This window comes from Rhinolophus hipposideros, assembly GCF_964194185.1.
Source record: "Rhinolophus hipposideros genome assembly, chromosome: 26".
Lineage (NCBI taxonomy): Eukaryota > Metazoa > Chordata > Mammalia > Chiroptera > Rhinolophidae > Rhinolophus > Rhinolophus hipposideros.
The window spans coordinates 15,012,236-15,025,493 of record NC_138072.1 but is presented as its reverse complement, the minus strand read 5'-3'; the positions used below and the strand labels follow the sequence as shown (position 1 = coordinate 15,025,493).

General features: G+C 34.3%; 1 protein-coding gene across 4 annotated transcripts in view; it reads right to left on the bottom strand.

The window, feature by feature from the left end:
- AHCTF1 (AT-hook containing transcription factor 1) overlaps positions 1-13,258 on the bottom strand; it is a gene marked incomplete at its 5' end in the record, with an annotated part of 75,845 nt that overhangs the window by 30,060 nt on the left and 32,527 nt on the right. For all 4 annotated transcript variants that reach the window (XM_081039022.1, XM_081039023.1, XM_081039021.1 and 1 more), the window contains 11 exons: positions 312-368; positions 531-654; positions 2,234-2,327; positions 3,126-3,230; positions 3,826-3,966; positions 5,707-5,796; positions 7,196-7,286; positions 10,370-10,498; positions 11,321-11,382; positions 11,821-12,002; positions 12,124-12,256. In XM_081039022.1, coding sequence (XP_080895148.1) covers positions 312-368; positions 531-654; positions 2,234-2,327; positions 3,126-3,230; positions 3,826-3,966; positions 5,707-5,796; positions 7,196-7,286; positions 10,370-10,498; positions 11,321-11,382; positions 11,821-12,002; positions 12,124-12,256 — 1,208 coding nt within the window. The remainder of the gene's footprint in view (positions 1-311; positions 369-530; positions 655-2,233; positions 2,328-3,125; positions 3,231-3,825; positions 3,967-5,706; positions 5,797-7,195; positions 7,287-10,369; positions 10,499-11,320; positions 11,383-11,820; positions 12,003-12,123; positions 12,257-13,258) is intronic.

Genomic DNA, 13,258 nt, shown 5'->3' with positions numbered 1-13,258 from the left:
AGGTTTAGCACATAAGTTAATCTCATTTAGAATGACTACTTGCCAACAATGTTTTAGAACAGTTATTCTTAACTTTGGGAGTATCTCAGACACATCTGAAAATTTGATGAACGCTATAAAACAAAATTTTGCATAGTTTCAGGTTAAGCCTAGATCATCGAAACACAATCAACAGATCCAAGGTTAAGAACCCTTCCTTTAAAAAGAATTCAAATGTGAGATCAAGATTAGATTAGATGTATAAGGTTCCTACTATGGAATTTTAAAATTTTGGTAATATATGACTTATTTGATAAAATATTGAAGGATACAATAGCATGTTTGTCCGCTTCAGTAATGTTGTCTAGTAGATATATGTCAAGTAGTGCCTATAATAGAGATTAAAAATTCAGTGTTTTATGTACTCAATTCATTCATGCTCCTTGTTTTTCCCAAGCCTGTGCCAGGTATTAAAAATACAGCTAAGTATACCTCCCCTCTCCCCCAACTTTGTGGAGTTCTTAAGTGATATCATGCTACTGCAAACCTACATGTAGACTAGTGGGAGGATATTTTCCTGTGCTTCCTTCTTCCCGTTTCCACAGTTTCTCAACTCTATCTCCTAACCGAGAAACCATCTCATCAATCATCAAGAAATCAGGGTTCCACTTCCCTCTGCAATAAGAGCAAAATTAAGGATTATTTAATATTAATGGTAATTATTATCAAAACAATAAGCATTAAACTCTTAAAGTAATGATCCCAACTATAAAAGGGAGAAGAGACTAGGACCGCATTTAGCATTATGAGAACCCCAGACATCAAAGGGAGTTAGTCAGACAAAGCCTGAAGAAGCCTCAATTTCGGTTATCAGCAAGCCAGTCAGTGAAGGTCAGGTCCCAGGGAAGAATGTGGTCGAGCTAGCCTGAGGTTATTCTAATTTTTTACCATCTTGAGCAAACTACCAAAGGGCATGGAAGCCCACTATAGTTAATACTGCAGCTCAAGTCAAAGAGTTATAGTTTCACTTTCATCACCTGGTTAGTCTCTTAACCTCGGTGATTCCTTCAAAAATATATTACTGAGCATTACAAGGTGCCAAGCAAATATTGTCCCTGTTTCAATGTCTAATATTAACAGCAACAGCAATTATTACTTACTGAGCTTTTCCTATGAGTCAAGTACTATAAGAGGTGCTCTGCGTATATTATTATGTAGCCTTTATACTGACTTTATAATTCGTGACAAATAGGATTAGAAAGTTTAGCAAACCCGCTCAATGACATACACTTAATAAGGTCCATGCTCACTATCCTAATTAGTTATTCTAAAGCACTGGATCCCAAAACCTGTCATGCACCAAAAGTACAGCTGGCACAGCATTTTAAACACGGTCTTTAGGTGATTCTGACACAACCATCCTGAAATTAATCAGTGTTTGTGATTCACTGCTCTGAATGTTGTATGTTGCTCTACAATTCTTTCATTCCAACTTGAAGAAGACTATATACACCAGAGGTAGCGCCAAGGCTCCAAACACTACTTTTTCTTCTTCTATTTTTTTATTTAAAAGGAGCTAACTTAGGCTAACATTCATGTATTTAAAAAAAGAGAGACAGATAAAGGAAATGAGAAAAAAACAACAAAAAAACAATAGAAAGTGGTCCAAGTGCTGAAATCCAACCGTTAATAGAAAGAATATAAAATAACTAGTGATATGTTTTATGTTTTTTTTCTTTTTTAATTTTTATTGGGGAATATTGGGGAACACTGAGTTTCCCCAGGGCCCATCAGCTCCAAGTCGTTGTCCTTCAATCTAGTTGTGGAGGGCAGAGCCCACCATCCCATGCATGAATCGAACCTGCAATCTCGTTGAGAGTTCGCATTCTAACCAACGGGGCTGCCTGTTTTATGCTTTTTTGACGAATAGGAGCTTCTAGTCTTTTTGAATAAGAATTCTCAGAAAAAATACATGATTAAATTATAGAATCTAATACATCAATCAAGATGAATAGTTTTATATAGGAAATAATGAATAGCTACACTTAAGTTCTGTAATAAAAGTGTAACCATCAGGTCAAGGCAAACATTACAACTATAAATAGTAATGCTGGTAACAAATTCTGATACTTTCTGAGAACCCCACCATTTAATCATTTTGTAACATGATGAATTCTGTTGTATCTCGCAAAGCTTTGACTTCTTACAGAAGAAATTTTTACAATGTTTTTTGAAGGTTCAGGATGTACTATACCTTGATAAATGCTCACACTTCTGTCGACGACTGGTGTAGTAGTTCTGAATTACAGGGTAGTTGTAGCATAACCGTGACAACATCACACCATCATCTAGATTTATTTTAAGAGTTGGAAAAAAAGCTAGTAATGTTTCCAAAATATCCCAACAATAGTTAGGTTATACATACTGATATTTTACTAATTTTATATTTTTGTTTAATTTACAGGCTTCCTAAATTTAAGTAATAAGAGTACTATACATCCCTTTATTAATAGATGCACATGTTGAGAAATCGAGTCTCTCGTGAATGTCTGTAATAAGGACACTAAAAGAATTATGAAAGAATAAGGTTAACAGAAATTACGCAAAGTGGCAGAAGCACATTTAAATAAAATCTAATGTATTTCCTGGAGATGCAAGAAGTTAGAGGCTTTAAAAGTGTGCTTAAATAAATACAGTAAAAGTCAAATTCTCTAATTCTTGACATTGGCATGAATTATTAGATAAAAGGAAGTATTTAAATGATGGCAAATAAAATTAGTTAATAACCATATTAAAAGAACCCACACAAATTAAAAGGACTGGAAAATTAGATTATAAAACCCATAGTTCCATGGACCTAAATTTTAGCTGGTGATATCACTGAATCAACTGTCAGAAGCGATGTTCTGTCAAATATTCTTTCCTTCTAAATGTTAGTCAATCCAATAAACATGTATGGAACAGCTGTGTATCAGGTAGGGAGGGAGTGAGGCACTGAAGATACAAAGTAAGGAAGAATGTAAGAAGAAGAAAACATAAGTGAGGTGGTGGAAGAAAGGAAACCCGAAACATTAGAACACAACAACAAAATTATAAAGATTTAAGAATGTTTCAGTTAATATTTACAGATTAAGTAAATATTTTACCTAAGCCCTCTGGTAAAAGCCCAGAATGAGAGAACCAAAGAACCACTTGCGCATATTGACAGATGAGCTGGGAAACCATATACTTATTGGTTAAGTCCATAACATCTGTAAAAAAAGAGTTAAACATCAGTAGTTTAACTTTCAATTTATCAACCATAAATGAAAAATCAAGACACTAAAAAGTTTTCAAAAACTAATCACTTGATTTTTTTTTATAATGCACGTGTTATTTTTTAATAAACTTTGCTTGAACAAATAAACTTCAAAATGCAAAAATAAATAATTCACTGATTAAAGTAGACAATTTAGGTAAATATGCTTCTATCTTAGCTACACTTCCATTTAGTTAATTTCAGAAGTCAAATTTATACAAGCTACATAGTATCAATAATATAGGTTGTTCACACCAGGTCTTTAAATTAAATTAATGGTTTTGTTTAAATGGTAAAACAGGGGGAAAAAATTATAATGACCTGTGAATAAAAACTTGTAATTTAAAATTTGAAATTCTGCTGGAAATACACTATTTTAATAGTCATTAAGTTTAACTTCCAAATTTCCCAAGCTTCTTTGAGCACGGGCTCATAGTACATCTAACATTCTGTGGCTTTTCATAAAAAAGACATAGGCAATTTCTTCTTTCTTGAAGAAGTACAATTTAATAAAACAATCATTTATACAAGACAAACAGTACACACACCTCTTTCAGTGATCTCTTCGGCCATAGCTACAAAACAGCTTAAGACTGTATTAAGATTGCTGAGAAGCAAATGGCACTGCTGGACAGACTGCATAGTTTGTGGATCAATGAAACGACATGAACCATCAAATAAGGGCGTACCTTTCAAAGATAAAATACACGATTAGTTTCAACACAGTAAAACTGAGTTAATTAAATTCACAAATGCAAAATTTCTCAAATTCCTATTTGAGAAATTCTTCCATAAATTATGAGATTTACAAAGGCAAAATTGAAATAGCAAATACCCTGAAGGAAACTAAAAGTGCTGATACAAATTATTATTTTTAAGAAAATGTAGATTGAAGTAAGTAGTGTGTGAGTACAGAGGAAGGTGATAAGAGATACAACTTCAGATTCACTAGAAATCAGTTATAGTCATTAAATGCTTCTCTTTCAAATAAATCTTTTATATTAGATCTTTTATGTACCATGTTGTTTTGCAATTAATATTTCCTAAGAATTCTTTTTTACACTTCCACTCTTCAAAAGTGAAACATTAAAATCAAGACTCAGATAAAGACTTATTACAATGAAATTATAGGCATGTTATAATTCACTGTAGACTCAGTTGTCCTTTCATTTCCAATTCAAGGTTGAGTTTACAAATCCTTTTTTTGGTGTGGGGAAGGGTATTTAAGTTGGTATTGGTTACATCTTTTTTGATAAGAATTGATTACATTAATATTTGATGTATAATTACATTAATATTTAATGTATAATTGAAAACAAGTATCTTCTAAATCCTTTCTCAAATCAAATTATTTGCTTTACTTCCAATGCATTTAAAATACTTATATTGTATTTTAATTATTTCTCATTAAAAAAAAAAATCTCCATTAACCAATAAATTTCAAGGCAGTAATAATGGCTGAGTTATTACCAAGTTCAACCCTGAAACACCACATTATTATGCTTAAAGAATAATAAAGGCATATAATTTTATAAACTGAGTTGAATTTTGTCTTTTTTACATAATTTATATAATTGGCCCTGAAAACATTTTCCTGTTAAAAAAAAAAATATATAGTTTTTACCGATTCTGAATTAGCAAGTGTTCCAGACTTCCAACAGTTCTGATTATTGAAATATTTAAAATTATTTACTTCATGTTTGTAATTTTATTATGTATACCCTAAAAAACCTGTAGAATCCCATGTCTTCCTATACAATTTTGTTGGTTTAAAAATCCTCTATTAAGAATAAATCTTTTTAAAACTCCATTTGTTTATTCATAATGACACAATAATAAAAATAAAAACATACTTCTAAATAAACTTAGATTTTACTTTCATGTCCAGGGTAACTATGTATTACCTTTAACATTATTTTTATACTAATTGGGCATAATGGGTTTTTAATATTCACTAGATGCCTCAAAACTCAAAGTGTACAACCGACTAATAAACAAGACTGTCAAGAAGAAAAATGACTTGGCATGACTGATAATGACATGTCTTAGAAGGCAGAGATGATGAGTTTTTACCCTGCTATTAAACTTCTTTATACTTATAAGTATTTTAAATAAAAAGTAAGTTAAGAAGAGGAGCTGCTGACGTTAACTAGCATATTCCCCTTACTCAATCACTAGCATTTTTTGTAAATTAAACCCCTAAGATCAAAAGATACGTAAAGCATAATTCTGAAACTTGCTACTGTGGACATATTGACATGTTGCCAATTTAACAATCTACTGCAAAATCGTGGTCAAAAATAATTTTGTCACTGTAATGTAAAAAAAAAATTCTTCTGGGACATCTTTAAAGAGTTTACAACTTCAAAATGATCAAAAATTATTGTTATCTACTTTAAAAAATAAATCAAGATTAGTTTAATACTTACACAGTCTGTCAAATTCCTCTTTTGTGAGAATGACTTTATTCCATGTCCATTCAAGAACAAAGCGCAAATTAGCAGCAGAATTTGGTTGTTCTTATTTGTAAATATGAAAGAAAAAAATAATGGTTATTAATTACAAACAAAAAAATGAGTAACTTTTCTGTGGAGAAACCTGACAGAAACCACCCTAACCAAGTGAGCAACATGAAAACCAACATCAATGGAGACAAATTGGCATCATGTATCCTGAGTGCAGCGCATGTTGTACTGCCGTGAACACCACAGAATCGGAATCTAACCAGGAGGAAGGAACAACAAACAAATTGAAAGACAGTCTACAAAATAACAGGGTTATGTTCTTTTAAAATGTCAATTTTTCACAAGACAAAGACTTAGGAATTATACCACATTAAGAGAGATTAAAGACATGACAACTAAATACAATATATATTCTGGATTAAATTCTGGATGCCCCTTCCCCCTCCCTAAAAATACTACAAAGGACATTATTAGGACAATTAATGAGATTCCAGTAAGGTCTGTAGGTTAGATAATTGCACGTTATCAATGTTAATTTTCTTAATTTTTATAGGTGTAAAGTGCTTTGTTTTTTTTAATTGGGGAATATTGGGGAGCAGTGTGTTTCTCCGGGGCCCATCATCTCCAAGTCACTGTCCTTCAAGGTAACCTTGTTGAGAGCACGCGTTCTAACCAACTGAGCCATCCGGCCACCCCTCCGGCAGCTCAGCTGAATGGCAGCTCTTTGTCTTCAATCTAGTTGTGGAGGGCGCAGCTCACTGGCCCATGTGGGAATCGAATCAGCAACCCTTTTGTTCAGAGCTCACGCTCCAACCAACTGAGCTGTCCGGTCACCCCTGCAAAGTGGTTTTTGTAAGTGAACGTTCTTGTTTTCAGACAGATATAATATTGAAATATTTATGGGTAAAAAAGCATGATCACTTGAGCTTATTCTCAAATGTGTGTGTGTAGTGATTGTAAAAAAACAAGAGTAACATACACGACTTGGATGAACCCTAGAGAATTTTGCTGAGGAAAAAGAGTCAATCCCAAAAGGTTATATACTGTACAATTCCATTTATGAACATTTTTGAAATGACAAAATCATTGAAATACAGAATAGAGCTGTGATAGCATGGGTTAGGGGTGGGGAAGGGGAGGAGGTAGTGACTGCCCAGGGTTAAGGATGTGGCTGTAAAAGGGTACCATGGGGGATCCTGATTGTGATGCTGTGTTATGTGCTATTATATTAGAGTGCGGCCAGATCTTACCATCGGGGTGAAGGGGGTGGTATGGCGTAAAGGGTACACAGGATCATTCTGTATATTATGCATTACAACTGTGTTGTAACTGCATGTGAATTTACAAATACGTACTATCTCCAAATGAAGTTTAACTTAAAAAACGCCCTAAAACAGTGAACTGATGATTTAAAAAATACAACAGTAATTTTTGTTAAAACTCATAATCTTACCTTCTGTTATCCACCTCCTGATACATCCAGTCAAAAGTCCCAGAGAACTTGTATGGATTGCTGCTGACAATATAGCTTCTAACTGTTCTTCCTAATCCATGTATGAAAAAAAAGAAAGGAAAAAAAATGAAATAAGAAAGGATATGTGATCACAGACTCAGAAGTAGCAAGTTCTAGTTCAGAACACAAAATTTTAAAGGCTTAAAAATCACTGACTCATTAGGATGGCTATGTACAAGCAGACAGACAATGAGCATTGGTGACAATGTGAAAAAATTGGAATCCTCATACAGTGCTGGTCGGAATATAACATGTTAAAGCCCACTTTGGAGAATGGTCCGGTAGTTCCTCAAAATCAAAATTACCATACGACCCAGCAATTCTACACTGAGGTACACACCTAAGAGAAATGAAAACACACGTCCACACAAAACTTCTATGAAGCAGCATTATTCATAATAATCCAAAACTGCTCATCAAATGAAGAATGGATAAATAAAATGTGGTATACTGATACAGTGGAATATCATATGGCCATACAATGGAATGAAGTACTGATATACGCTACAACACAAATGAACCTTAAAAACCTTATGCTAAGTCAAAGAAAGGCCATATATTATTTGATTCCATTTATATGAAATGTCTAGAACAAGTAAATCTATAAAGACAAAGCAGATTAGTGGTTATGAAAGGCTTGGGGAGAGGAGGGAGGGAAAGGGGTGACTGCTAATGGGTACAGGGTTTTTTGGAGGTGATGAAAATGTGATTATAGGTCACAACTCCATGAGTGCACTAAATACCAGTGAACTTTATACTTAAATAGGTGAATTGTATACTATGTGAGTTATACTATATCAATAAAGCTGTTATTTTAAAAATCATTAGTAAAAAAGGTATGTCAACAAAGAAAAGAGAAGGCATTATGAAATAAGATAGCTCAACAGAATTTTTGAAAAGCAATTAAGGAACAGAGAAAAGGTGGCTTGTTTAGCAGTGTGAAGGGAACCATGTCCTCAAGTCCCCACAGAAGGGAACTACAGATGAGAATAGAGTCAATTTGGCTCTCAGAATCCGATTAGACTGAATTCTTGGAGAAACCAGGTTCAGAGCACAGTTGGGGGAAAGGATGGTCAAACATGGGATTGAAAACAGGCAACGGGGTTAAAACTTGGTATATGGAACAGAGAGTCCCACCCGTCTGTTACCCTGCAGCAAAGAACTGTGGAGGCCAGTCTGAGAGATCTTTGGAAAAACTGAATGGCCCCGGAAAATATCTGGGGTTTCCCTACTGAAATGGTGTACATCCAATCCATGATCCTAAAAGATGATTCTGAAGGAACTCTACCCACACAAAAGAGAGTTTATAAAATCTGTTACTAACTCACTTTATATATAAACAGATGACTAAGGACCACCAAACCTTTGAGGATAGCCATTGGCATCAGAAAGACTGAAGTAATTAAAAACGACTTCAGAGAAAATAGAAGTAACGCAGGAACCTAAAATGAAACTTTAAACATATACATAGAGAATGTTTCATCCATAACACAGCACAGATTACTATGAAGAAAGAATGATCAAAGAATAATAGCTCATATAGAAATTTGAAATTAGAACCAAATTTTTAAAAAATCTAATAGAAAAAAGAAAGGGAAGAGAAAATCTCCCAGAGAAAGTAGAACCAGAGGCAAAAGAGACAAACAGTGGGAAAGTAAAGATAAGCTAACAGAAGATCAACTGATAGTCAACATTTGCCTTATGGAGTTCCACAAAGAACAAAAACTAAGAAGAAAAAGTTAAGGTTGTGTAAATGATAGCTTAGGCAAGATTTGCTTGTTTTTATAAAAAAGGCCACTTGAAAAAGCCAGGAAAAAACAAGTTACATAGGGAAAAAATGTTAACATATATCACTACATGACTATGTAGTTATGTAATATTTACACAGACACAATCATATAAAGAGAGGAGAGGAAAGGGAACAGCAAAAAATCTCCTGATGATGATAGTATTGAGTGTTTCTTTTTGCTTCCATGAAATTAAGTATTAAATGCCAAATGTAGGTGTTAAACCATGAGCAACAATATTTACATTTCATCTAATATTTAAAAGGCTTTCTTCACCAATTTATTATGTTTTGCATTTATAATTATTTAAAAAACTCAATTCAAACACTACTCGGGCAGAAAGAGTTAATAAAACATTTCTTCTTTATCCATGGGAAAATGACCTAGCATTGGTTTACTTCCTTCCAGCATATTTTACTCGCAAATACTGATTTGAAATAGATGTGAATTATGAGCCATCACCAGGCAACACTATTTATTGTGAGAATGTCTCCTGATTGTTAAAATGTATTAGGACTAGGAAAATTGTGAATGGACTATAAATATCCATTGGGAAGTTATGGCTTCCATGACTGAGTCTGAGTCCTATAACTCTTGTTTTGCAGGAAATTGGAAATATCACAATAGGCTTTTACAAGACACTTGTTTCTTTAGAGCAATGTTCTTCAAAACACTATCAGAGGGCCGGCCCGGTGGCTCAGGCGGTTAGAGCTCCATGCTCCTAGCTCTGAAGGCTGCCGGTTCGATTCCCACATGGGCCAGTGGGCTCTCAAAAAAAAACCACAACAAAAAAAAAACACTATCAGAATTACATCCAGCGTTTATTAAAACACAGATTGTTGGGCTCCATACCTGGATTTTCTGGTTCAGTAGCTCTAGGGTAGGAAGCAAGAACTTGGCACTTCTAACAATTTCCCAGAGAAGCTGATACCAAAGCCCACGCTTTGCTGCTACAGACCATGAAATTCACCTAAGTCAGTATGGTTTCCACTCATGAGATCTTGTTCTCTTGCATCTATGCTGTTCTCTCTGGGGGCTGGAAAACGGCCCCAAGACTGTTATAACAACTTCTACTCATGACATGCCTGATGCAGCCATATGTTTCCTGTCCTATGTCATTCTTCACAGCTAAGTGAGCCTGGTGCCGAGTTATGGCCTACTGGGTCCTTTGAGTATGAATTTTAAGCCAAATCTAAGACCATAGCTATTATCATGCAGACTGGGCATTATACTACTTAACATACTTTGGCAGATCTAAGTTATTTCTATTATAACAGAAAGATAACACATGATGCAAAATAAACAGTGGAGTTAAAACTCGTCTAACCTGACTTAAACTAGAAGGTTGAATATCAATAAGTCTTGGTGAGAGAAGGCCAGCCACCAGACAGCGATTATAACCATCAGGGATGACTTCATTGAGAGATGGTCCTGATTTCTTTAAAAAAGTCAAAGTCTGTAATAGATCAAGTACAGATATCAATCACTACCCAGTTCAAACAACCACATTTAAGAATGCTTCACAAACTACCCTATTTTACACTTAACATTTTTAATAAAACTAAAAACACTAAAATGGAAACTGGGGAAGACTACATTTTTGTACTTCTTGCAAGGAAGTGGGTTTAGAAGTTCTTGAGCTAAACCAATGCCTGCTAGTTATAAATACTACGACTGATAAAGAGTATTAGGTAGCTTATGTTTTTATGAAAGGTAACCACGTGACCTTCTCTAAAGCTGATAGACTTGGTGACAGATCTTAACGAACTTGACACGATCACACAACCCTGCAGTTTATTGCTCTTGGTCTAGTATAAAAGAGATCTGATATGAGGTATAAATATGGCATTCGTATACTTCTAGTTGATAATCAATTAAAAGGTTTGTCACTTCACGTTTTCCTGGAAAAGTACTTTTCAACATATAATCAATCCACTCTATGCCAGGCATTGTACCACTGTGCTAGTAGGTACCTTCTTTGCATTACTTCATATTACTTCATTTATTTATAAGCTTTCTGAGAAGGAGGAGAATTAAGAGGAAGGATAAAAAAGGGATGTGGTAAAGCTCTGACCTACTTTGCTCTTTTCCTTGGAGTTCAAGTAACTAATGTCTACAGAAAGCTGCGAAAAACATCCCAATACCTCCTATTAACCTAGCAGAAGCTACCATTTTAGTTGCAACAATAGCTTACATAATTACATTAAATAAAGTTTAAATCCATGATCTGACTTGAGTTCAGTAAGAAATGCTATTCACATTGTCGGTTGTTACCTACCTCCTTCTGAAAGCCAGTACAAGTTATATGAACAACTCCTGAGTTTAACAAACAAGTGGCATCTAAAGAAAACAAAAAAATTTAACAAATCCACTTACATATTATATTTGAGATGGCATTAATACAACAAAATTTACATATTACAGATTGCTAGGCAAGGTATCAAATTATTACCTATAATACATTTTAAAATAATTTTTCTAGGTATTTCTATCCTAACAAGATACCAAACCCAATCACAAATGCATTAAATGTGAAATATTTAATCTTTCCTAGCAAATTCAAAATAGTGGTAATTTCTTTATATAACATAGCAGTATTAAATTTCTCACGCATATACCAGTATATCAAATTATTTTCCTAAGTTAGCCACATGTTAACTGACAAAGACATAAGGTAACAGTACATTCATATACACATATACTACACATCAATACACACATGTACATAATCTCTTGCATGTTATTTTTCTCAAAAAGTAACGTTAAGAAAATACATACCAAAATTATAAGTACTTGGGTTAAAAAACTGCTCAGGAGGGGGATATGAAGGTGGAATTCCCCGACTTAAGCTTCTCTCATGAACCAATACATCCAAGATGTAATGTGGAGAAGTTGTACTTACAACAGGCTCCAGTGACCACAATGCAAAATAAGAGCAATTATGCAGATATTCTCCTGATCTAAAAGAAAATTTTACAAAAATTTTAAGTCACTGAACTGCTACACACATAGAGAGAGAGAGAGAGAGAGAGAGAGAGAGAGAGAGAGAGAGAGAGAGAGAAAACGAAGTATATATCATACCTTAATGAATCAGGCATCTGTGCATGATACCAACGATTTATGTCAAAAAGCCCCAAATATACAGAAGGCTTTCCTTGTCCATATATATTCACTTGCCAGGTAAAGACTGAAACACTGGTATCAGGTGACTGAACTAAAGAGAAACGATAATTTTAAAAATAGAATAATCTCAAAGTAAAATCCCCTAAATAAAATTGTAGCAAGATTTCCTCATAAAGTCATATTTGATTTGTCAAAACACATTTCTATTATTTATTCTATAAGAAGAGATTAATTCACTTGTATCTTGACTATTTCTATTTCAAGAAGACCTTATTAAAAAGCACTCATCAGAAAAGTTATCCTGGCTCGTTTTCAGTTAATATTTTGGCAACTTGTAGGTATTGGAAGGAGAATGAATATTCTCCCAAGAATGGTTCATAGCTAGTACCAGAGAATATCAACACTTAAAACAGATGCCTTTAGGCCTTAAGGCTTAATTCTTTAAAGGTCTGTGGTTGAGAAAGACTGATATAGCTAGATATGGTGAAGGAGGAAAAGGACAAGAACCTGGGTAGTGGAGATGGAACTGAAAGATAGCAACAGACATCAATAGAAGGAGAGAGGAAAGTAAAAATAAGAGACACAACTGACAGGAAACAGAAAAAGGAAGATGCAAGTGGGGAATAAGAAGAGTTTGATGAGGTTTTGACATGTCTGGGTGTGAAAACTAACACAGGTGTGGGGACTCGGACAGAGACATCTCTGGCGTGAATGAGCTAACCATGAGAATCAATCCCGATAAGAACACAAACACAACCAAGGCTCTAGTGAGCATTCCCAGAACTGAATGAATGTATGACATTAGCATATTTAATCCTCACACCCACACTTTGCAAAAGATGTAACTGCATTATGTCACTCCCAGATGGGGAAACAGAGGCTCAAAAATATTACCTAATTTGTCAAAGGTCACAACAAATGACAGAACTGGGATTTGAATTCATGTTGGATTCTAAAATCTATGCAATTTTTACTATGCCAGGATATTTACCAAGAAGAAGGGATCATAAAGGAGACAGAAAAAGATCACGGCAACCAAGGCATGTCTGCCATATGTGTCTCAAAAAATACAGAGAAACATTCAGAGACTATT